Source organism: Amphiura filiformis, chromosome 1 (assembly GCF_039555335.1).
Source record: "Amphiura filiformis chromosome 1, Afil_fr2py, whole genome shotgun sequence".
NCBI lineage: Eukaryota > Metazoa > Echinodermata > Ophiuroidea > Amphilepidida > Amphiuridae > Amphiura > Amphiura filiformis.
In genome coordinates this window covers 5,599,432-5,624,231 of record NC_092628.1, presented here as the reverse complement: position 1 = coordinate 5,624,231, position 24,800 = coordinate 5,599,432, and the positions used below count along the sequence as shown (strand labels likewise).

General features: G+C 36.2%; 1 protein-coding gene across 1 annotated transcript; it reads left to right on the top strand.

Annotated features, from left to right (window-relative positions):
• Window positions 1-344: 344 nt before the first annotated feature.
• On the top strand, window positions 345-17,950 carry LOC140156481 (uncharacterized). Its single transcript, XM_072179775.1, has 15 exons — window positions 345-756; window positions 3,644-3,883; window positions 5,977-6,076; window positions 7,729-7,966; window positions 8,493-8,532; window positions 8,776-8,945; window positions 9,991-10,204; window positions 10,649-10,765; window positions 12,028-12,215; window positions 14,065-14,169; window positions 14,984-15,054; window positions 15,452-15,492; window positions 15,722-15,818; window positions 16,677-16,776; window positions 16,977-17,950. Exons 1-15 carry the CDS (start codon window positions 684-686, stop codon window positions 17,046-17,048), a joined length of 1,866 nt encoding a protein of 621 aa, XP_072035876.1. The 5' UTR covers window positions 345-683; the 3' UTR covers window positions 17,049-17,950.
• The last annotated feature ends 6,850 nt before the right edge of the window (window positions 17,951-24,800 follow it).

Here is a 24,800-nt window from a genome sequence, read left to right as displayed (position 1 = left end):
TTTGTCATAACACATCCATACGCAGCTTGTAGATTAAAATGTTACTGTGAAATAGTAGAATTCTTATCTTGCGATCTTTTAAGTGTAGGCCTATTATCCCGGCCTATTATAGGCCCTATTGCGTTATTATTTTAATAACGTATAGATTTTTGGTATAGGCTTACTGCGTCCGCAGAATCCGCACGCTAAGGGTTATACATTATATACCCAAGTTGATAGTTGAATCGCTAAACAATGGCGACTGGTTTTTGACCAATGAACTAAATCATTGTACTATCCCCTTTGTCAGTAAATTCGCTACCTCTGCATCCTTGCCCTATATTGTAAAAGTGATCGTGCGCTGTTCAAAAGTCAAGTCAATTTGTAATTATTTCACGCTAAATCTATGACAGGTAATAAAACGAACTTTTGCAAAATTTCATTTTTGGATAAAAGTTTGCGCCATCGACGTCTTTTCATAACTCTCTGCCATACCGGTGTGAATGGAAGCGAAAATGGAATAAGCCCGAGGAATAATATCTACGCTCATTGTGGCATGAAAATATAATTATTCGGAGGCATGACGAAAACAACTTAAAACAGGATCACTTGTGCGTTAAAGTCCAATGATTAGTGACGAAATTGGCACAATACTATCTGCAGTGCTGTAAATATTATTGGGAAATACCTTATTTATTGCTGAAATGGCTTCGTGTAATGGTGTTCTGCTTGTGTGGTGTTTGGTAGTTTTGCTGGATTGTCGTGGTCGTGTGTCCTGTAAGTACAGTGTTATTAAAATTTTTATGTTATTAAAATGACATTAAATCTGACGAATATTTTGTTTACTGAAGGCGAAAGAATTGAACCTCAATTAGATTGACATGTTGACTGCAGCGTTGACAATTATACAGGTTATAACAAAAAACTTCATACAATTTAGAAAATAGTATTTGGCATGTCATTTAGGCCTATTGATTGGATTGAATTTTACTTGGTCCATAAAGTAATTTCCCAAGCTACTACATCAGCTTTGTAAGCTTCAATAAGATCAGTGTTCTCACAAGCGAAGATAGTTCTAAAACAGTTTGGGCCAAATCGTGTCTCTGTGTGTTGAGTTGAATCATGTTCTCTAAAGATGGGTAATTTTTTAACAATCTGGCATTTCAAGTGGTATTTTAATTTGTGATTTTGAAATAAATATATTATAAACATCATCAAACATAAAAGCATTTGCTTTTATGTTGACGTTATTTTACGCGGTACAAACTTTATGTGCGAAATTGGCAAAAAGTGGCCCAAGTTGGGCCGCCCAACTCTTGCTATAGTATTAAGTAAAATCGTGCATAGCGTTTGATACTGAACAAGTAAAGTTTTTCTGTTAGCCAAGGTATTACTGATTCTGATGGATATCACATTTACGTTATGACCCATTTTTAGGTTTTTTTAATAAGCAAAAATGCATTTGCTAATCATGAAAGTCGATTTTACGCAATTGCAAGCTTGATATTCGCGGATATGTCAAAAGTGGCCCAACTCGAGTTTTTTTTTTACGATTTAGTTAATGTTAATTGTGACACGATCTGGTCCATGGGGGCCAAAGGAGGCATTTTTGAAAATTGAGTTACTATAATTAATACATTATACTTGCAATTGGCTTTCATTTACTGAAAACACCAAAGGCCGAGCATAGCGTTTGAGCCCGAACAAGTAAAGAAACCAATTCAAATTTTTCTGTTTAAGATGTCTACTGCATATAACATTTTTGCCATGATATCTTTTTTTCTGAGAAGCGAAATTGCAATTGTATAATTTTTATTGTTACAGTCTTGTCCATGCATGAGTGGGTCCTATCTCCCCGCCTATCTCTAAACGTCCTCCAAACAAGATGTATTTTACTTGTGTCCTCAATGATAACATACATATCATTATATCGCTATTAATATGATGAATCGAGTAGATGTAATCCCTGCATTCAAAGCAATGTACCTTTTCACTTTATACCAAAATAATGAATTTCTATAAATGCATTCATCTTATTTAGATTTCAAGGTTAGGGACCAATATGTGATTGCCAACATATTTTCAGATGTTTGCCAAATACTGAGCATTGACCCATTTACAAAACTTGAACCGACTGTATCAAAATATAAGATGTTTAGAATAATTGTTTATTTGTTAACGACAATAATTTCACCAAAATAAATATACTTTTGACCCATTCGTCTGATATGCCGCTGACTTACTCGACTTGAAAATGAAGAAATTTAACCTGTATACATATGAAGTTTGCATGCATACCAAAAGCAGCGTGCAATACAAGCAGTGGAAATAATATACAGGGAAGTGTCAAGTGAAACATATTTACAAAACAATTCTTCAATAAAAAATCCCTTTTTGTCATTATTTAGCTTTATTTAATGTTTTTAATTTCCTTCCTTCTTTCTTTGTCGTCTTTCTGTCTTTCTTTCTTTTTTCTTTCGTTCTTTCTTTCTTTCCTTCCTTCCTTTTTCTTTCACTCTTTCTTTCCTTTTCTTTTCTTTTCTTTTCTTTTCTTTTCTTTTCTTTTCTTTCTTTTTTCTTTCTTTTTTTCCTTCTTTCTTTCCTTTATCTTTCTTTCTTTCCTGCTTTATTGTTTTTAATTTCCTTCCTTCTTTGTCCTCTTTCTGTCTTTCTTTCTTTCCTTCCTTCCTTCCTTCCTTCCTTTATTCTTTCATTCTTTCATTCTTTCATTCCTCGGCTTTCCTTCTTTCTTTCCTTCCTTCTTTCCTTCCTTCTTTCCTTCCTTCTTTCTTTCCTTCTTTCTTTCCTTCCTTCTTTCCTTCCTTCTTTCCTTCCTTCCTTCCTTCTTTCCTTCTTTCCTTCTTTCCTTCTTTCCTTCTTTCCTTCTTTCTTTCTTTCTTTCTTTCTTTCTTTCTTTCTTTCTTTCTTTCTTTCTTTCTTTCCCTTTCTTCTTTTTTTGTTCTTTCTTTCTTAACGTCTTTCTACTATTTCTTTCGTTGTCTTCTTGAAATCTTTCTTTCTACATGTTCTAAATATCATAAGTGTCATTCACGAAGTTTTTCTTTCGTCTAGCAGGCAAAAATTTAGGCATGAGCCATGCCCATGAACATGCCATGATCTTGCCAAGAATCCTATTTTCGCTAGCAACAGGCATGAATTTTCGTAAATTTGGGAATTTTTGATGGGTTTTTCAGGCATTTGCATGTTATTTTGTGTCATACGTTTGGTTAGAGCCTTGACATGTTCAGGGCATATCATGTTCATGGGTAACTCATGGGCATGAATCGCGATCAATGTCAACTTCACTTCCATGCTCATAATTTCCTTATTCATGGGTAACTCATGGCATGAATCGTGGTCAATGTCAAATTCTCTCTACTTCCACGCCCATGAATTCCTTATTCAAGGGCGTTGATTACATTTTAACATGATGGGTTCAAAATTCACCCCCCTAATTTCATGCCCATGAATCTGTATGTTCATGCCATATACAAAACAAAAGAATCAGAATGTCTTGCCATGTTCATGGCATGATTTGCATAGCAACCAGTAGCGAAGTTTGGGAACACCCGTGATTTTTTTGCCTGATCTTCCTCTTTTACTTGATCCCCTTCTCTCACACCTGACATTAATTCCTTTATATCTCATTCCCTCTCCTTCTTAGGTTCACCAACACCAACACCGCTTACTTCAACTCTTACTGTGTCAAAAAGCAAAGTCGATGCCTCTTCAAATTCAACATCAAGTAGAATTACCTCAACAGAGGCAACTACCAATCCGGCATCAACACAAATCACATCAACAGAGACAGTAACCGTTCAAGAAGAAACAACACAACAATTATCAACTGTCATTTTCCCGACTTCTGAAGCATTGACCATTTCAACGGAGATAACAAGTTCATGTAAGTCAAGGAAACATGAGAAACTAATCAAAAGTTACACAAAATACATCAACAATGTTTATCTGCATGTTGAAGTTGTAAATTAAATTAACTATCACAAATACTGGAAACTTACTTGATTTTGAAAGTTGCCTCTGATACCATCCCCCTCACCTTGTTCCTGTCAATGGACTTCCTTTTTTGAGGCAAAGCTTACATCCAATGACACCTTTTTCATCACCATACACCTAATGACCCCCTTTTTTCATCACCTTACACCCAATGACACCATTTCTTCATCAGCTTACACCCAATGACACAATTTCTTCATCACCTTACACCCAATGACACAATTTCTTCATCAGCTTACACCCAATGACACCATTTCTTCATCACCTTACACCCAATGACACCATTTCTTCATCACCTTACACCCAATGACACAATTTCTTCATCAGCTTACACCCAATGACACAATTTTTTCATCACCTTACACCCAATGACACCATTTCTTCATCAGCTTACACCCAATGACACAATTTCTTCATCACCTTACACCCAATGACACCATTTCTTCATCAACTTACACCCAATGACACAATTTCTTCATCACCTTACACCCAATGACACCATTTCTTCATCAGCTTACACCCAATGACACCATTTCTTCATCACCTTACACCCAATGACACCATTTCTTCATCAGCTTACACCCAATGACACAATTTCTTCATCAGCTTACACCCAATGACACAATTTCTTCATCACCTTACACCCAATGACACCATTTCTTCATCAGCTTACACCCAATGCCACCATTTCTTCATCACCTTACACCCAATGACACCATTTCTTCATCAGCTTACACCCAATGACACAATTTCTTCATCACCTTACACCCAATGACACCATTTCTTCATCACCTTACACCCAATGACACCATTTCTTCATCACCTTACACCCAATGCCACCATTTCTTCATCACCTTACACCCAATGACACCATTTCTTCATCAGCTTACACCCAATGACACAATTTCTTCATCACCTTACACCCAATGACACCATTTCTTCATCAGCTTACACCCAATGACACAATTTCTTCATCACCTTACACCCAATGACACCATTTCTTCATCAGCTTACACCCAATGACACAATTTCTTCATCACCTTACACCCAATGACACCATTTCTTCATCACCTTACACCCAATGCCACCATTTCTTCATCACCTTACACCCAATGACACCATTTCTTCATCAGCTTACACCCAATGACACAATTTCTTCATCACCTTACACCCAATGACACCATTTCTTCATCAGCTTACACCCAATGACACAATTTCTTCATCACCTTACACCCAATGACACCATTTCTTCATCAGCTTACACCCAATGACACCATTTCTTCATCACCTTACACCCAATGACACCATTTCTTCATCACCTTACACCCAATGACACCATTTCTTCATCAGCTTACACCCAATGACACCATTTCTTCATCACCTTACACCCAATGACACCATTTCTTCATCACCTTACACCCAATGACACAATTTCTTCATCACCTTACACCTAATGACCCCCTTTTTTCATGACCTTACACCCAATGACACAATTTCTTCATCACCTTACACCCAATGACACCATTTCTTCATCACCTTACACCCAATGACACCATTTCTTCATCACCTTACACCCAATGACCCTCAGATTTTTTTGGCAGAAATTTACACAAAATCTGACAGACCCAAATGTTTCGTTTTGGAATTTTTTTTTCTGTATTGTATGCATGTAAAATCAGATGGATTTTTTGTTGGCCAAAAGTGCATAGATTGAGTTTGACGGAAATTGCTGTATGCGTGTATAAAAACCTGTTTTGGACATAAGAGTATACATATATAGATTTATTTTGATTCTAAACAACGCATGCAATTCATACAGCGAGAGAAAAATTTTGGTGATTTGATAAAAAATAAATAAATTTAAAAACAAACAAACAAAACAAAAAACGTCCGACTGACACTATAGGTCCGCCTGTCCGTCCGTAGAATAGGGGTTAATTTTCGTCGCCTTACTTAATTTTTCAATTTTTTATTTCTATTCAGCTACTCGGCATCCGGATATACCTGAGCCCAATGAACCTCAAATCGACATTTCTGGTTCATCTGTTATCATATTGCTTGACGATCTGCCGCCAAGCGTAAGGTATGCAGTCAAACTCAAAAGGCACTACAGTGATCTCATAGCGAAAACATAACAAAAATAAGAAAAATCAGGAATTTAGCTTTTTAATAGGGATAAGAGGGAGAGCGTGGCGCAATGGTTAGGGTACTTGCCTTTAGTGCATGAGGTCCCGGGTTCAATTCCCGGCGGTGGCGATTCCCGGCGGTGGCGATTTGCTGGCATAAATGCCTTTGTAATAATATTGACTTGGAAAAAAGTCTGAAATTAATTGGCAACTTCTGTAGATTAAATTCAGACTTCCGCTCTCCCCATGGTTCATTTAGAATTGGGTAAATGAATCATGAAAGTTAACCCCTGACTGTTCCCAATCCGTCCCGGTGTTCAAATGGACCCCAATGGAAATAAGCTTCAATAGAGGCTTTCTTGGGTTATCCAGGGTTGTCAAAATCCGAACAAATCAAATAAGTCAATAATATTCCCATTTATGTTTTCCATATGAAAAATGAAAAAAGAAATAGTCCTTTCAATAATTTTGCATTAGCTTCAGCTTGACACAACTCCTTCAAAATTGACCAAAGTATTAGAAGTTATTTTCGGTCATCAGTTGCAGGGTAGCCCTAGCACATCCATTCTCTTTACAAAAATTCAAAAAGCCAATTTTTCAGATTTTAGCGAATCATGCCTCAGGCATATTTGAGGATTTAGATTTTTTGCATTAAAACACCGACTTATGGAAATACAAAATAATATAAAATTAAAACAAATTTGTTGTATCACTTTGGTTGCACCTTTGCGTATAATTTCAGCGAAAATATGCAAATGAAGTTGATAATTATACACCATGCATTTAATTAGAGATATCTTCAGTAGATAGCTCAACACGTGAATTCAACATCATATTATACCAAAAGAAAATGTTGTGAATTGTTGCCACGCTACCGTAATTTGCCAGATTTGGGCACCCGATGTCTATCCTATTAAGCTACTGCATTAATTACATGGTGAATGTCAATACCCGTCCATGGAAGGTTTTTGCTATCTACTGAAGATAGCATTTAAATAAAGCCTATATAAAAATACAATTCATCATACATTTAGAATTCTACAGCATTTGCGGCGAACCCTTTTTTTTTCCATGGGAGATGCCCCCCCTAAAAATCTTAATAGAAAAATATAAAGCAACAATTACCCTGTGCATCTTCATTTTAGCCCCGAAAACACTGTCAAAATAGGGCAAAGCATAATTTTACGCGCTTCGCCCGCAATGGCCCAGCAAAAAGCAAAATAATTCACCTTTATTTTGGGCCTAAATATTCTGAAATGCATAATTGCTCGTGCGATTTGCGCACAAATGTCCCAGTAAAAACTGTTAAAAATATTCTCGTCGCCCTTAAATTTTGATGTTTCCGCCGCCACTGTTTTAGTGTTAAAATCATGTTACGTATGTAATTTGTGATTAGAGGTTACACACCGTTTATCATGTTTATGCCGCTCGGCCTGTAGCTCACTTCTCACGCTGAATTACCTTTGGTTATATAATTTATATGTTACAAACACACAATCTGCTCTCCACCGGTTTTACCCTTTTCGCTTAATATTTACAAACCGACGAATCTCTATTCGGCACTATGCCCAAATCATAACAACATAAACGATTAATTGCACATTTTCAGCTACGTGTACATCACATCACAATCTACGTCTACATCGAGACGGAGAAGACAGGAAACCAACCCCAGTGATGACCAAAGTGCCTTTATAGTCGCCAATCTCACTAGGAGTGATGTTGAAAATGGCGCTTCAAATTTTACTCTTGGAGATAATAAAATCTATGGTGGATACAAGAACACACCTCTGGAAGATGGTATGGAGTATACTGTCAGGGTTGGATATGCGAGATGTACAGACAGGGTACGAAAATAATAATACGTAGAAAAGCGCTCAATAGACAAGTATAGGAAGAAATATATTGCATTCGTTGTGAACATCGCATACGGACGAATCCGTTATCATTATAAACCGCCCCTATATATTATAACCCATGAAATGCCTTATAGACGATTTCGCCGAGCGCGGATAGCGACCATATCAAAAACGATTTAACATTGTAAAAATAAAGTAACGTCTCCATGTAGTTAGAATAGTACAAGTGGTGCGGACGGTTTATAGATATGTGTTATTCGCCACTATGCGGTAATGATGACGATATGAGCAGAATCAAAATAATTTTAAAGTGGCATGGAATTTAAAATAAAAGTTTCCTTTGAATATAGATTATAGTTTCTCATGTTATGATAAGATAGTTCGGTTATGATATAATATTCATTAGGATCATTAGTGCCGTCATTATATTTAAAAGGTATTATTAATGAATGTACAAAAAGTGTTGATTCGATGGAAACTTACATGGAGTGTAATTGATGTTTGTTTCGTGCAGGGCTGTGATGTTGTATGGTCGAACCCAACAACCTTTACCGGTATGTAAATTTAAATTTCTCCAAAAACTATTCTTCTACACAATAATAAAAACACGCTATTGTAATTCCAGTCACTTAGCTGACAATTTTGTGCACATAACTGCATGGGAGCTTGTGGCCCTTTTGTGGGTATCAATAATTTTGATGCAGATTTATCGCATATTTCTTGCTCTTTATACTTGTTATACTTTGAGCTACTTGTAAGTTCTGATAGCTTTTTGGGCACTTTTTTTTTTATTGTAGCACCAGTTATATCAGCTGCGAAGGATTCTGCTGTTGTTGGAATTATTATGGGTGTCTTATTTACATTGATCGTCTTAGCTGTAGTGATAGTGATTTTCATCTTTTGGTGCAAGAAGAATCGGTCCAAGAAAAAATACTCTGCCGAGAAACCACAACCAAAGGAAGCGAAGGTATCTATATGTATTTCCATAAATATCTTACATTATACCATACGATTATTATCTTTTTTTAAAGCATAACATATTATGAAGACAACTTCATGACCAAGCTCTTCCATGGTTGTTAAAGGCCAATTCAGTGATTTTTGCTCATCCGGACGATCGTAAAAATCACAAAAATTCAAATTTTGGTACCTTTGTCATTGTCATAGATGTGCTAACATAGCTTGCTAGTGGTTCAGCCATAAGCCGTATATTATTTTATAGACACAATTATAAGGCGTTTAACCATGTTCACTGTAACTTAAATACTGACAGTATATAAATCAGTCAACATTAATAGGTAAATTTTCACGGGAAAATTTTCTGGACACGTGACCAATGCGTATCAATGTGAGTGTAACCTCGAGCCTGATCTCTGACCCCCGGCGGTGACCTCGCTATTCAAGTCTTAGTAATTTTGAATTGGAATAGTATTTTTGAACGCAATTTTGATAGAAATTTGTGCATTGCAAATTTATTAAATATTATGTAGGCCCTAATCTTAATTTCTTCACAATATCATCAAAACGTAATTTCAAAAATATCTATCTACGGAAAAAAATATTTATCTACGGAAACTCTTACCATATTATTATTAACTTGCGACAAGTAACTTATTTTTTATCAAAGGAGGAATTCTTCCTATTCAAATACATTGGAAGAACACCCGCTGTGCTCGGGGTCACGTTCCATAATGCTAATATGTCTGCGCCCATGGGTGTCACGTGTCCAGAAAATTTTCCCGTGAAAATTTACCTATTAATTCTGACTGTAAATTGGCTACATGTATTTGAATGGGGCTACAACTTCGTCAACACTGCGGTTTTCTTCGTTTTTTGCCAAATTTTTCATTTCGAAAATACCAAATGACAATTTGAATGAATTATCCTTCACTTTTAAGCAATTTATACACAATTTTAATTTTTACACTTTCGCTGAGATCACTGAATGGGACTTTAAGGTGATGATGTGTATAGAATGTATTTTGAAAACATTGTATGTGTTTATGTCACAGGTAAACGAAGCATTCTCAGATGAAGAGGGGTTCGAAGAAATCGAATTAGATGACGTAATATATAACGACATCAAATCATTCAAATGGGATATCTTCTGGTCTGATCTACGCCTAACCAAGCGAGTGTTAGGGAAAGGACACTTTAGTGAAGTTCGACTAGGAGGGGTTCGAATCCAAGATAGGTGGATCAAATCGGCTGTCAAAATTCTAAGAGGCAAGTAGCATATCTTTTGAGCGTTTGAGCATCAAACCAAAGGTTAGATATAAAATATATGGACAGGTTGTTTTCAGACAGAACAGGTCGCTTTAAGGAGCAGCCTGTCATGCGGACTATGTTTTGTTCAATTTTTAGGAGGAGGGGAGGAGGAGGAGAATGGAGAAGAAGAAGAAGAGGAATAAGGAGGAGAAGAAGAAGGAGAATGAGAATGAGAAGAAGAAGAAGAAGAAGAAGAAGAGGAAGAAGGAGGAGAAGGAGAAGGAGAATGAGAAGAAGAAGAAGAAGAAGGAGGAGGAGGAGAAGGAGAATGAGAATGAGAATGAGAAGAAGATGAAGAAGAGGAAGCTCGAAGAAAAATAAGAAGATGATGAAGAAGAGGAATAGGAGGAGGAGCATGGCGACACAATTGTCATTAATAATCGACTCATTTCTATTCATCAGACGGAGCCCCTGACTACGACAATGCCAAAACAGAAATTCATGAGGAGTTCAAAGCCATGACGAAGATTAGCCTCCATCCAAATGTCATCAATGTGTTAGGAATATGCGAACATAAAGGTAAATCTATATGAAATAAAAGCCGACTGAAACAAACTCAGCGAACTCTGCATGAAGTGAACACTGAAATGGGTATGGCTGACATTATCACTGAAATGGCCGAACACCATGCTGAAACGCCACTGAAAATGTGATCATTTTAGTTCTATAGTTTCAGACTATTTAAATCACACTGAAACTCGCTAATACCGAAATGTAGCACAAAGGTTAGTCTGAACCCTGGAATTATGGAAACTCATAACTGCTAAATTGTTGGTGTAAAGTATATAAAAGTAGCCTATAGCCTACATATTTAGAGTGGCAAAGACTTGATAAGTTCATCTGTGAGGTCAAATTTGGGCCAAAATACCATTTTTGGCCCCAAATCCCAAAAATAACGGTTTTTGGCCCACTTCTTTTTCATGCAACGTAACAAAAAAAATTCTTGGGCCAAAATTTTTTTTTTTTATTAATTTTTAAAAACTAGATAAAAATATTTAGGAGCCGTTTTTTTTCATTTTTTTGAATTTCGACCAACTTCGAGAAATTTGCACCAAAAATGGTCAAAAAATGCTGAATTTTCAAAAAAATCATAAAAAAGCCAGATTTTCGCCCAAATTTCAAATATTTTTGGTGAAGTTGGTCAAAATTCAAAAAAACGACTCCTAGATATTTTTATCTAGTTTTTAAAAATTAACTAAAAAAATTTTTTTTTGTTACGTTGCATGAAAAGAAGTGGGCCAAAAACCGTTATTTTTGGGATTTTGGACCAAAAATGGCATTTTGGCCCAAATTTGACCTCACAGATGAACTTATCAAGTCTTTGCCATTCTAATTATGTATACTTTTATATACTTTAGACCAACAATTTATCAGTTACGAGGCCCGAAAGTTTTCATAATTCCAGGGTTCAGACCAACCTTAACTGCATCAAACGCTTTCACTGACATATTTCGGTTACTCTTTGTTATTCCGAAAGATCGTTATTTCAAAGGGTCATTATATCCTGAAGGTTCATTACTCCGAATAATGTTCATTATTCCGAAGGGTCTTTACCCCGGAGTAATGACCCTTCTGAATAACGAGCCATGTTCTAAACTCGGAGTATTGACCCTTCGGAGTAATGAGCCTTGTTCTAAATTCGGAGTAATAACCCTTCGTAAGAAGATTACGACCCTTCGGAATAACGGTCCTTCGGAATAACGGTCCTTCGGAAGTTCGGATAAGGATCAGTTATCTGTTCCCGTATTTACATCGTATTTTTCATTTGTTTTTTTAAACAGGGAATGTGTATGCTGCGCTGGAGTTCTCCCCTCATGGTAATCTACGCAAGTTTCTGCGTGAAAATCGCAAAGAGTTGACGGGCGAAAACCAAGTGATAAGGAATAAAGTATCTAATCTTAACTCAGAACAATTGATCAATATAGCAATTGGTGTGGCTAAAGGAATGGAGCATTTAGCACAGCATGGGGTAAATTGATACTTTTAGTACACCCCCACCACCCCATACAACCATGTAGGCCTACCCACACATCCCACACCCACACCCACTGGTGGCCAGACCTGCCAAAAGCACAAAATACGGAAAACATGGACAGAATTGAATATCTGTGAGTGTTGACCCATCCCGTGTGACCCATTTGGTTAATTTGCACCCAGACAATTGTGGACTAACTCTATATGCCTATACCTATTTATGACTCACTTTTAAAATCAAAATGCATTTTTATTAGCGCCATCAGAATCAGAATCATCTAGGATTCCCCGCCTATTATTTCAGGCGCACCCCTTCAAGTTCGTTGCCACAGCTGTGTTGAAGGGTCCGTTGAGCGAAGCTTTTTTTTCTTTATTTCTTTAGTCCATCGAAGTTCAGCCGGTCTGTACAATGACGAATCCAATACAAAATGGCCAATAAAGCTCATTAAAAACACATCAAAATCCACAACAAAACTAAATGCTCATAGGGCCTACTCTAATCTAAGCTCTATAGTGTAAGTTCGTGCAAAATAAAAAATGTACTTGCAGAAAGTTCATCGAGGCACGATACAGAATATCTTAATTGATTTATATGAGAGAGCGTGGACGTCCACGGTCATCATGGCTGATTGTGAGTCCACAGTTTATAACAATTAAGCTAGTGTAATGAGAAAAGGTCACCAGGGGAAAGTTAACGTTTGATAGGTCTTATTACACACAAATCCTATATGCGTCTTGTCCCACCAGGAATGTTGTACAGTAACTAAAGAAGAAGTAGAAGAAGAACATCCGTCACACCACCACACAAGTTTATTTATGTTTATTAAATTTAAACACACTTCAATCGAGAGAAAGATTGTGCTGAGGGAACACTCTGTGAAAAGATTGAAAATTTCACTCTAAAAAGATTGAAATTTCACTCTTTGCAGAGTGAAAATTTTACTCGTATGGAGGAAAATATCATTATGTGATTATGTGATTTTCACTCTTGGTAGATTGAAATGTCAATCTTTTCGATTGACTCGAAGATTCACTCCGATGAGGGTTGACTTTTTCACTCTTTGAAATTTAGAGAGTATACAAATTGATTAGTGCAAGAATAATTTGTATTATTTTTATAAAGGTTTTTATTACTTCTACTGATGTGTGAAACTTTCTCAGTTTATTGAATAAGCCCTATGATTCAATAAAACCATGCATGCATATAGGATTTCTGTATATTAAATCTGTTTCCGTACAATAATATTGTCATATTGTGACTGTCAACGAACGCAACAAATTCACGAACTCGTGCGATAATTGCCGATATTCCGATAACCATTATGTTGACTAACGTAAAGCCAATGTCCCAAGAATAACATGATACAAAGGTTTTTATTACTTCTGCTGATGTGTGAAACTTTCTCAGTTTATTGAATAAGCCCTATGATCCAATAAAACCATGCATGCATATAGGATTTCTGTATATTAAATCTGTTTCCGTACAATAATAATTATGTTCATATTGTGACTGTCAACGAACGCAAAAAATGCACGAACTCGTGCGATAATTGCCGATATTCCGATAACCATTATGTTGACTAACGTAAAGCCAATGTCCCAAGAATAATACATGATACAAAGGTTTTTATTACTTTTGCTGATGTCTGAAACTTTCACAGTTTATTGAGTAGGCCCTATGATGCGATAAATCCAGACATACCGGGATTTTTGGATATCAAATTTGTTTCCGTACAAAAAGTCATTGCCATATTGCGACAGTCAACGAACTCAAAAGTCATGAACTCGCGCGATAATTCTCGATAACCATTTTGTTGACTAAGATTTGATTTTGCTTTGAACAGATAATTCATCGGGACTTAGCAGCGCGCAATATTCTTGTTGGCAAGAATATGACACCAAAAGTGGCCAACTTTGCTAAACCACACGGCAAAGTGTTAACAGCATCGGTAAGTGAGCTGATAACGATATCTTTCTTTCTCTTTAGTGTGAATGGTTTTAATTAATTGTGACGTGGCATATCAAAAAGAGACACTTTTGGGCAGGTTATCAATTTTAAGTGTTTTACATAATAGAGATATTTTGCTCCACAACACCGTTTTCCCCCAAAGAAATCGGACATTCCTAAACGAAGATGAGTTCGTAAGTTAGGCCTATTTTAAAATTGGAAATTTTGATATCGGCCTTATAAAAATATTATTGACAATGTTGAGAGTAGGAATGACCTTGAAAAATGTCTGAAAAAATACATGATGCCAGTATCAGACAATATTTTAAACATTATTAACACCCCAACACCAACTCGGGCAGATTTTTGGCTATTTCTCCATTTACGATCCTGTCCAAAAGTGTCTCCTTTCGATCATAGATTATCAGTTTTCGATATACCACGTCACAATTAGGCCTACTTATAATCTAAGTTACTGTAGCCAGGCTCTACCGGTACCAATGAGAATGAGAATGAGAATGAATATATGTAAAAATGTTTGACATATCTATAGTATTGCGCACCTCCCGACCAGGGTTTGCTGAAGGGGTATATTCATTTTTGTACCCTGCAATGGTGATTTTTTCTTCTCAAGGGGTATAACACATTGCCCAAGGGTATTCTTTATTTTGGAAGGGAAGGGTAATTCCAAACTACTTCTTCTACACTTGAAGCGGGGTGTGACGCAGATGGTTTACACTTGTATACTATTCGTCCCTATGCGGTATCATGACGAGTATAACACGTTGTGTTTCTTTTTCTTTCTTTCTTTTCAGCAACGTGATCCAATTCGCTGGTTATCAGTCGAGTCGTTACAAATGAGAATCTATACCGGCAAGAGTGACGCGTGAGTAACAAATCCTATGAAATAAACAGTAAATGATTTGAATACGAAGCCTTCAAAATTAAACTATTGGCTTTACAATTTAAAATCCGAACTAAATAATTAATTGTGCAAGGACTAAACGTATTTGGGCACTCCATAAATAAATATAATAAAATATCATTACTAGTGCAGTCATGACCACACATCCAATTACCGTTCACCCCAACAGTAGTGTTATTTGTGGCATTCTTTATACGTGTAATGGCACCCCAGCGTTTGGAAAAACGACATTACTATTTACTAACCATTCTAACCTAACATAATTATCACTCATCAAATTCATTTTGAAATATTTTATGTCTGCTTCTGTTAAGAGTAATATAAGTTTTTATATTCTGCATTATGCTTATTTTTCTAGATGGTCCTATGGAATTTTGCTGTGGGAGATTGCTACTTTAGGTTGGTAATGTCTTTGTTTTTAAAATATCTGATTAAGCCTATTTATTCTCTAGTTTCTTACATTATTACAATCTATATTGCGGTTCTTACATTATTGTTATAGCTATATTATTGTGTTCATAACACCTCATATTTGGATGTGATATTCTGTCCCCTTATGCATTAGAGTGATATAATGATATATACGAACAATCAAATAAAACGCGTGTGATCATCTTTGAATTTGCAGGTGGAACGCCATATCCGGAAATGGAAACCAAGTTTTTGAATTTCCATCTGAATAATGGATATCGTATGCCTAAGCCTGAAAACTGTGATAGTGAGCTGTAAGTACAAGCTAGTGATATATAGAACTAAACAAACTCTTCAAATCTTGTGATAGAGCAATAAGCCTATAGTTCTAAATATGCCCACTCGCTGAGCAGCAAGACCTTCCCTCTAAGCTTTTAATCCGATAAGCTGATTATCTATTTGTTTTCATGAATTGGAAGACATTCGTTGATGTATCACTCAGCTCAATCATCTAAAATTACTGGAGCGTGAACCACCCAGGCTGGTGGCTCAGCATAGTATTTTATTAACAGAAGGTTTTCTCCAAATTCATTACCAAATGTGCTTACATGACTCATTTCTCTCTTCCTTTTTTTTGTGCAAAATAATCATAAAAACTATACCGAATTATAAAAATGCTTATTGTGTTTACTAGAAAAAAAGCAGTATTATTGTTACAAGTTTCGTCTCTATATAAAATTCACGTTACGCACGAATGATCTCGAATTAGAGGGCAGGAATCAAACGGTAAAGAGCACAGATCCTGCTTTCATAATAATGTAGTGCCAAAGGGAAAACTATTCGCTACTTGCACGGTTCCGCCATTATGCACTATGTGCGGGAGAGCCTCGAACTGGCAGCATACATGAATGGGAATTGAACTAGTCATAACGTTCTGTGTAAGGTTACATAATTCTTCCTTTCATGTATGCTGCCAGTTCGAGGCTCTCCCCGCACATAGTGCATAATGGCGGAACCGTGCAAGTAGCGAATTGGATGATGATAAGTGCATGAGTGAAAGAGGGCGGCATACAGGGTTCGTTAACGGTGCTGTGCCGCTAATCCTATTTCTTAAAATGAGGATTATGAATAAATTGACAGCTCTAACTAAATGTCTAAATATTCTGTTTTAGATACGAAATGATGAAGAAATGTTGGAAGGAAAACCCGGAATCCCGGCCTTCTTTTAAAGACATCGTATTTGATCTCAACCTAATGGCTTCAATGAAGAAGGTAAAGTCAACGTAGTATAAAGCTGGATGTCAAAGATCCAGGGCAACTAAATGGATGAAATTTGTGGAATAGAAAGAGCTTTAACAAATAAAGTAAACTGAGATTGGGATGATAATTATCAATATACAGAAATACCGCTGAGTGTCATATCTTATCTTGAATAGATTTTCTGAAATAATCTTTTCAATTATTATTTATAGAATTGCATCTTGCTTGAGTACGAGAAAGGATTTAAATTCGTTCCAGTGCGACCAGACAGAGACAACAGCTGAATCACATCTCTCATAATGGGATGTGCAATTTTTATGAGGGGGAGAGGTAAAGTGGGGGTGGGTGCTCTGGGGGTGGGAGCAAGAATGTTGTGACAAGCCAAAGGGACGAATAGTTTTTGGTAAGTCAAAAGGGGAGGCAAGCGATTTTAGCACACCTTTTTGGGACAACTTTTAAATTAAACACTCTAAAAAGGCTTAGGAAAGAAGCACGGAAACGTTCAAATATTTACATTTCCTACTTGCTTAATTTGACAAGTGGAAATGGGGCCAAGGATTTTTTGGGAGACCGAGAGGGGAGGAAAATCAATTGTTGCCAGACCGTGAATGAGGAGAAGCAACTTTTGCGCGACATTTAGAAATTTACCCTCTTCATTCCCCGCTCATATATTTATTGCACAGCCCCTAAGAAGGACGGTGGAATATTTTTGGCGTTGTTGCAGAGTCTACAATCCATGAATATCATATGAGCCAATGCCGAAAAGATTATTTTTCAAGACAACACTGCAAAAACAGTGTTTAGAAAGTGAAGGCAAGAATATGTTTAGAAACGTCATGCTTAGAATATGGATGTCCGATGTTTAGAAATTGAACACCATCACTGACCAATGTTCAGAAATTTGACACAGGATGTTTAGCTTCTACATGTGTTTACAAAATGAAGGCAAAATTGTGTTTAGCAAAGTGTTTAATATCTAAACACTGTTTTTGCAGTGAGGTCAAAGGAAAATTCTAATCAAGCATGTTCATAACTTTTTACAGTTACTTAATTTGCTATTATTTCTTCAAAATAATTATATTGATTAGAGGTTATGGAACCGCTTGCTTTATCACATGTCAGACCTAGAAATTTCGGCAACACGTGGAGAAGTAAAAACAAATGAAGGCATCGTGAGAGAGTGGGGAGGAGGGGGGGGCCCTCGGGGGGCATGTGTTGGGGTGTGTTTATATATGTTCGTTGGGTATACGAGTGTTATTTTTGTGAGGCAATCCTCAGACAGGAAAGTCCACATTGCTGTTACAATTGCTTTACACACGTCCCACACATCAAATGGGCTGCGTGGTCCAAGAAGCTGCTCTATGTCAGTGCATTTTACTGTTGTGTCAGTTGGGCAACTGCTTGGTTACTGACATGTGTCTAGAGTAGAGTATTGAAGTAATCCTGTGTGTAATTTTGGTTCATTTTGTTGGACAGGATATGACCTGTGGTGAAACATTTCTTTTTGAGCTCAGTTTATAAAGAATCCCCGCCATTCGATCCAAGGAGGATTCATGCTATCTGAAGATGTTGTCACTGTCTCCCATGCAGTCAGTGCCCTATATGTTATACAGAAATTGGAACAGTTATTGTAGAATATATATTTATTTATTAAGTTTGCTTTTGTTTATGTATTTGCTTTTATGTATGTGTGCTTACTCTAATCAATCAAGACAGCTGTATCATATTAACGTAGGCCTATACTGTAGGTCGTATCGTAAGGTTTTGTTATAATTTAGTAATTTCTTACTTTGGTAAAATAATAGGCATGTGACTGATATGGGTAATTTAATTATCTGTGCAAATGATCGATGAACGAACTCGAATAAAACATTCAATAATTATAAAACTTTTGAAAACTGATATCATTTGAATAATTATCTTCCTCCTTTTGGATCCTGTATGGCCAGTATACATGGTATATGATTTTAAACGCTGCTGATACAAGCTGTATTAATATGATTGGTACCCAACAGTTTTCATTGACATTATAGATGAGCCTGACCCATCTAAATTCAACAAACATCCACATATTTTGTAAATTAATTGTAACGTACAAGTAAGAAACTATACATTCTGGATATTTCAAGAGTATCTGATGTTGTATTTAGAAGAGGCGCAGGCTTTTCAATAAACATCAAAATTGATGGGTAACAAACATTTTGATATACCACCAATGGCTGACACAGACAACAGTCAATATGGCATACGGTATGTCATTATACAGGGTGATTCAAAATGAAGTAAACTCATGTTTGTGGCACTTTTGCACGAAATCTAGTAGGAATACACTGTAAGTGAAAATATTATTGAAAAGAGCAGATTCTGAACGTCTGAATTAAAAAAGAATTGTTGTATTTGCTTACACCAATTGATACTTATTTGAATAAAACCAACCATTTTCGTAGTCTCACCGTTTCTTTAATTCTCAACCGATTTCTACAAATGATGTTTTAAATCAGAGCTAAGGGGTAGGCCTACATGTATTGGCTGATTGTTTTAATTTTGACATATTTGTCTACTTTTGTACAAGCAAATTAAATCAGCAATGTCGTCTTACCAGAAGCTGGATTGCTACGTTTAAGGGGTACTACACCCATGTGGTAAATTTGTGACTATTTTTGCATTTTTCTCAAAAAATAATTACACACTGGTAACAAAAGTTATGTATATTATTGGGGCAAGGAATCCAATTACTACGTTGAAATTTCAGTGACTCAAGACAAGCGGTTTAGTATCTATGATAGGAAACTAGGTACATCCTAGCGGTACCTTATTTCTGATCATAAATAACAAACCGCTTGTCTTGGGTCACTGAAATTCCAGTGTAGTAATTGGATTCCTTGCCCCTATAATATACATAACTTTTGTTACCACTGCATGTTATTAGTTTTGAGAAAATGCAAAAATAGACACAAATTTATCGAGGGGAAATAGTACCCCTTAATGAATCTCATCAACTATACAAATAGGCTAAAGACCACAAAACACTTACAATAATTATAGTTATTAATTCATGATTTCAGTTTCATGATATTTATTGACTGACGAATTTACATTCATTATTTCCAATATGGCTTTGTTTTTATCGTTTTACGTTAATATTTAAAATCATTTTATGTAAGTTAATCACTCAGTTTGTTTCAACAAGTCATATAGATATCTTTATCCAAAAGCTATAGTGTATAGTATAACAAGACCGAGCATGTTTCATTTTAATCAGTTTTAAAACCCATTTTAAACTCAGAAATAACACATTTGGCAGGGGTGGGCATTTCTTTATCACAATTATTCCTCGCATTCTTCGGTTATACATGTAGCAACAGATGACAGAGAAAACAGAACAAGCTGGAGCTCATCAATATCAGTAGAGTCCACGTGATTCACGGATGGACCAGTTTCTGTACACTGATTAAGGTATCCTAACCATCTGAATCGTCTTTTACCTTTAAATGAGAAAAACAAATAATTATGATATGCGGAAATAACAAAATCGGAAAGAAAAAACAACAAAATTAACTACAGTAGCTCCATCAAATAAATAATAATTAATAAATTAATTATTCAATCATTCATTCAGTCAGTCAGTCCGTCAATCATTCAGTCATTCGTTCATTGTTTATTAAAAGTTGTTTATCACAGGATAAAGGGATATTTTGCAATATCTAAATATAATATAAACATTCAAGAGACAAGCATCAACGTCACATCACGAAAAAAATATAAACATGATAAATATAAACAAATTGGCAATGGTGTCTCAAGATAAGCGATATTAAAGGAAGGACACAAAAAGCAGGACCAAAGAGGGAATAAAACCACCAAAACTAAACTCTAGCTTGTCTTAAATAAAAACAAACAAGCCTCAGCTTGCGATATAGAATCATAAACTGCCCAAAAGAAACATGGTTATCTCCACTAGGTTAGAAAACTGTTTGAAAGTACATCCGAATTACATGTGTGGCTCTGTGCCATCAATGCTCATATATTATATAGATAGGGGCCTACGACAAAATTATTCTTATGATAAACAGAGTTTTTAAACAGTTCTCTCAACACATTTTTGATATACTTGACAAACTATTTCATTTGATCATTTTAATACGCCGATCTTTATATGACAACGACAGTACCAAGATCAACATCAACTCTATCCTGTTTTCTCTGCCATTTTCACTCTCTGTTATTGCCACCTACACAGCAAACACAAAACGTTTTCGACATCATTCGCAAAAGGTTATAAAAGGTTGTCAGAAAACGTTTAATTGTCGGGTTATATAAAGGGTATATTAAGAGTATCAAACGTTTTTATAACTTTACAAAACATTTTTTGATAATCTACTGCTCAGCAAACAAAAATGTTTTACAGAAAACGTTCAAATGTCGGGTTATATAAAAGGTATAAAAACGTTTTAATAACATTCCAAAAACATTCTTAAAAACTTGATACAAAACATTCTAAACAGAATGTTATTTTGGGGTTGAAAAAATATTTTGCGAAAAATGTTTGCCCAAAATATTTGCAATAACGTCTTAAAAACGTTTTCATGACCTTTATATAACCCGACATTTAAATGTTATTAAAAGGTTTTGAAAAAAAACCATTTTAAGAACATTTCTGTGTTTGCTGGGTTCAAATATTTTAACATAATGTTATTTAAGTATTGACAAAATATTTGGCAACAATGTTTGCAAAAATAGTTTAAAATAACATTTTTTGAAAACATTTAAAAAATATTGTTGTAGTGTGTTTTCATACAAAACGTTTTAAAACGTTATCATGACCTTTATATAACCCGACATTTTAATGTTATTAAAACGTTTTTACCTAAACCAAAAGCCAAAATATAACTTATTTGAAACGTTTTTAAAACGTTTTTGTGTTTGCTGGGTACTTATCTCATACCTGTAATCATGTGTTTTAATTTGACACTTTTCTTACCTGGTTTAAAATGCAACGTATCATTAGTGGATGTGCCGCCTTCCTCGTTACATTTGACATCATTTCGTATCAGATTGTCGTCATCGCATTTGGCATGTTTGGTGATCTTTTCAACATCTGTTAGCTCGACCTGAAAACTTTGAGATTCGTTGATAATCTCTGATGGCAATTGAGACAAAGGGACCGCGAATGTACTACAAGCGTCTGCCGTGCTGATAGGAACACCTTCCGGAAGAGTCGAATGGACCGTGGACGGGTTGGATGTAGGAGAATGGCACTTGGGAAGGTTGGACGTAGACCGACTTTCTGAATCCTTATTCAAATCTGTAAATCATTTTGGTATGAAATTTTTTTTAAAAAGACTGAAAGTTGAAACGACATTAAGATATAACTATTAAAAACACAAGATGTAAAGGCATACATATCAAATTTGAACACATTTTCATACATTTGTGCTATACATATATAACGGCGCACGTTCATTGGCCGAGAGCCGGGCATAAACAACGTTCATACATACACGCTATGTAACGGCGCGCGTGATTGGTCGAGAGCCGGGCATAAACAGCGGCCCCTCGGGCATAAACAACCGTTTAGTCATGAAAATATATGAATGAACCCGTAAATTATGACAGAAATAATGACAAAGATTTGAGAAAAAAACCAACATTTTCTGTACAATAGAGATGAAGATATATATATCGTAAACACTTCCATGCAGCAAAGAACATCAAACGGCCTCATAAAATATCAAATGAAACGCTAATATGACGTTAAAAAATTATAGAGCCAGAAAACAAGCAGAAGGCAATTCTCCTGGCTGGACACCTGTCGACTACCAGATGACACGATGAAATGCTTTGGACTAACGACTACCTATTCTGGAAGGTCTGTTCTTTGGATTTAAATATTAAAAAGTATATAAATTCTTACGTGGAACAGAAGTAGCGTCCTTTTCTCCCGATACCAAATCCGTGGAGCTGCAGTGTTGTTTTGTATCAACCAACTTGGAACCTGGGCAGGTTGGAGGCATAACAAGATGAGTTTCTCTTTCGTTTCTTTCGGTGCATGACTCATCTTTCCCCGGCCCAGGGGCTAAACCAGGCTCCACATTTTGTTGACGACAAACTTTCCTCTCTGCTTTGATTGCTCCCCTTCGTCTACGACTAGGCCTACGATGTATACCTAAATTGATAAAATATGAATACTGAAAGTTGAAAACAATCAAGATTTCAGTTGATCATTATTGATCGGGAATTTGATTTAACTGATAATATTTGTTTTTCTTTGTTATTGCTTTTTTAGCCCACATCATTACACCATGTATCATGTGTTGTGATTGTTGTTTTTGTTTGGGTTGAGTGTGTTTTTGTGTCCCCTGTTTTGTTTTGTATTTTGTTTGTGTTGGGGTGGGTGTTGGACTTCCCCTGTGGGGGTGAGTGTTTATGTGTGAGAGTTGTCTGATGTTTGTGTATATAGTATTTTTGTTTTGTCTTTGTTTTGTTTTCGTCTGTTCAAAAACAAAAAAACCTGCATTATAATAGCTCAATCATCTTAATCATTGTATTCACAAACGTTTTGATACATTATTTCATGCTATGTATTGAATTTACACATTGAAGGGGTCTGGTGGATAGGCCATTATTTGTACACATGTCTCCCACCACCAGATCCAAGTAGGGGAAAGTGGGGTAATGCCGGACTGTGGGGAATCCCGGACACATCGATTGCAGCTAAACGGAGAAGGGTGGCACTATTATACTACCTTAGGGTATTAGCTACCTCAAGGTGTACCTCACGTGTACTACTACCAACGCTTTGGGTCTCATCTTTCTTTGTGAAAATTACGAAAAACAGACATTGTCATTTTGACTTTTTATCTGAAAAGTGATTTATTAGCTGGGTGACAGTTAATGCGACAAGGGTTACAGATGAAGTATGGATGACAATTATGTTTGATACTTGATTGTTAGCTGGATGTGTGAATTTTGGTATCTTAAAAATGGATTAGTAGAACAAGCACTGAAAAATTAAATCGGGACCGTGAGGGGTAATCCCGGACACACATGCGTCTCTATACAGATGGGGTAATGCCGGACACTTGTTATTTCGAAAATATAGACAACAACAACAGCCCCATAGTTGTATGCTTGAGGTAACAGAAGTACCTAATACATTCTAGGGGATTATCATCCTACTCCACTTTCCCTCTTAGCAACAATCATGTGTCCGGGATTACCCCGTGTCCGGCATTACCCCGTCATTTTTTACCATTTTGTTTTTTAATTATAACTTATTAACCATAGATGTTGAGTTATTAAAAACTAGACTAGTTACTAGTTAGAACATTACTCATACTTTGCATCAGCATTGATATGATTTTTACTGATGAACTTTATTTAATCTTGTACCTGTGTAGCCTTAACGAAAGGTGCCCGGGATTACCCCACTTTCCCCTACAGGGCTTAAAAATGAAAAGAAAAAAAGTTATACCTGGGGTTATAGGCCTACTACTGTGGGGTATGGCAAGTTATGGTACCTTTTCTAGCAAGTTGCGCGTCTTTCGTGTCTTCTCTCAGCTTCCGTAATTCATCTGTTGTTTTTGTCGCCAGTTCATCTCGCCTTCTGTGCTTCAATCTTCTACGCACCCGCTCCTCATCATGCTCAAAATCATTGTCGATAATATATTGTAAAATTAATATCAGGATACATAGCTGTAAAGCCCGTAGCGATTGAAACCTTTCTGGATAATCTTCCGAGAGAATAATTTGAAGAGTTGATGCTATAGGTATAAGCGGGTTGCACATGAAGGAACTTACAATCCAATTCATCGCTGTTGCTGATTTTTTTATCACCCAAATACCAAAAATAACTAATATCCGGAAGGCGTTATATAATGTCCCCAACCATCTACATGCCCACCAATCCTCGTTTTCAAGGCGCCTACATGCTTCCTTCTTGATACAAAAACAGAAGGTTGGTCATTTTTTTGAGACACCAAAATAATTTCACCGATCCGAATGTATTGAATGCGCTTACGCCGCTTGCTACTGCG

Bases quoted from the DNA above. Each gene is read 5' to 3' on its own strand.
- LOC140156481 (XM_072179775.1), top strand. From the start codon at position 684: ATGGCTTCGTGTAATGGTGTTCTGCTTGTGTGGTGTTTGGTAGTTTTG. The intron at 14,170-14,983 runs GTAAGTGAGCTG...CTTTCTTTTCAG, and splicing joins GCAAAGTGTTAACAGCATCG to CAACGTGATCCAATTCGCTG. The intron at 15,819-16,676 runs GTAAGTACAAGC...ATTCTGTTTTAG, and splicing joins GAAAACTGTGATAGTGAGCT to ATACGAAATGATGAAGAAAT.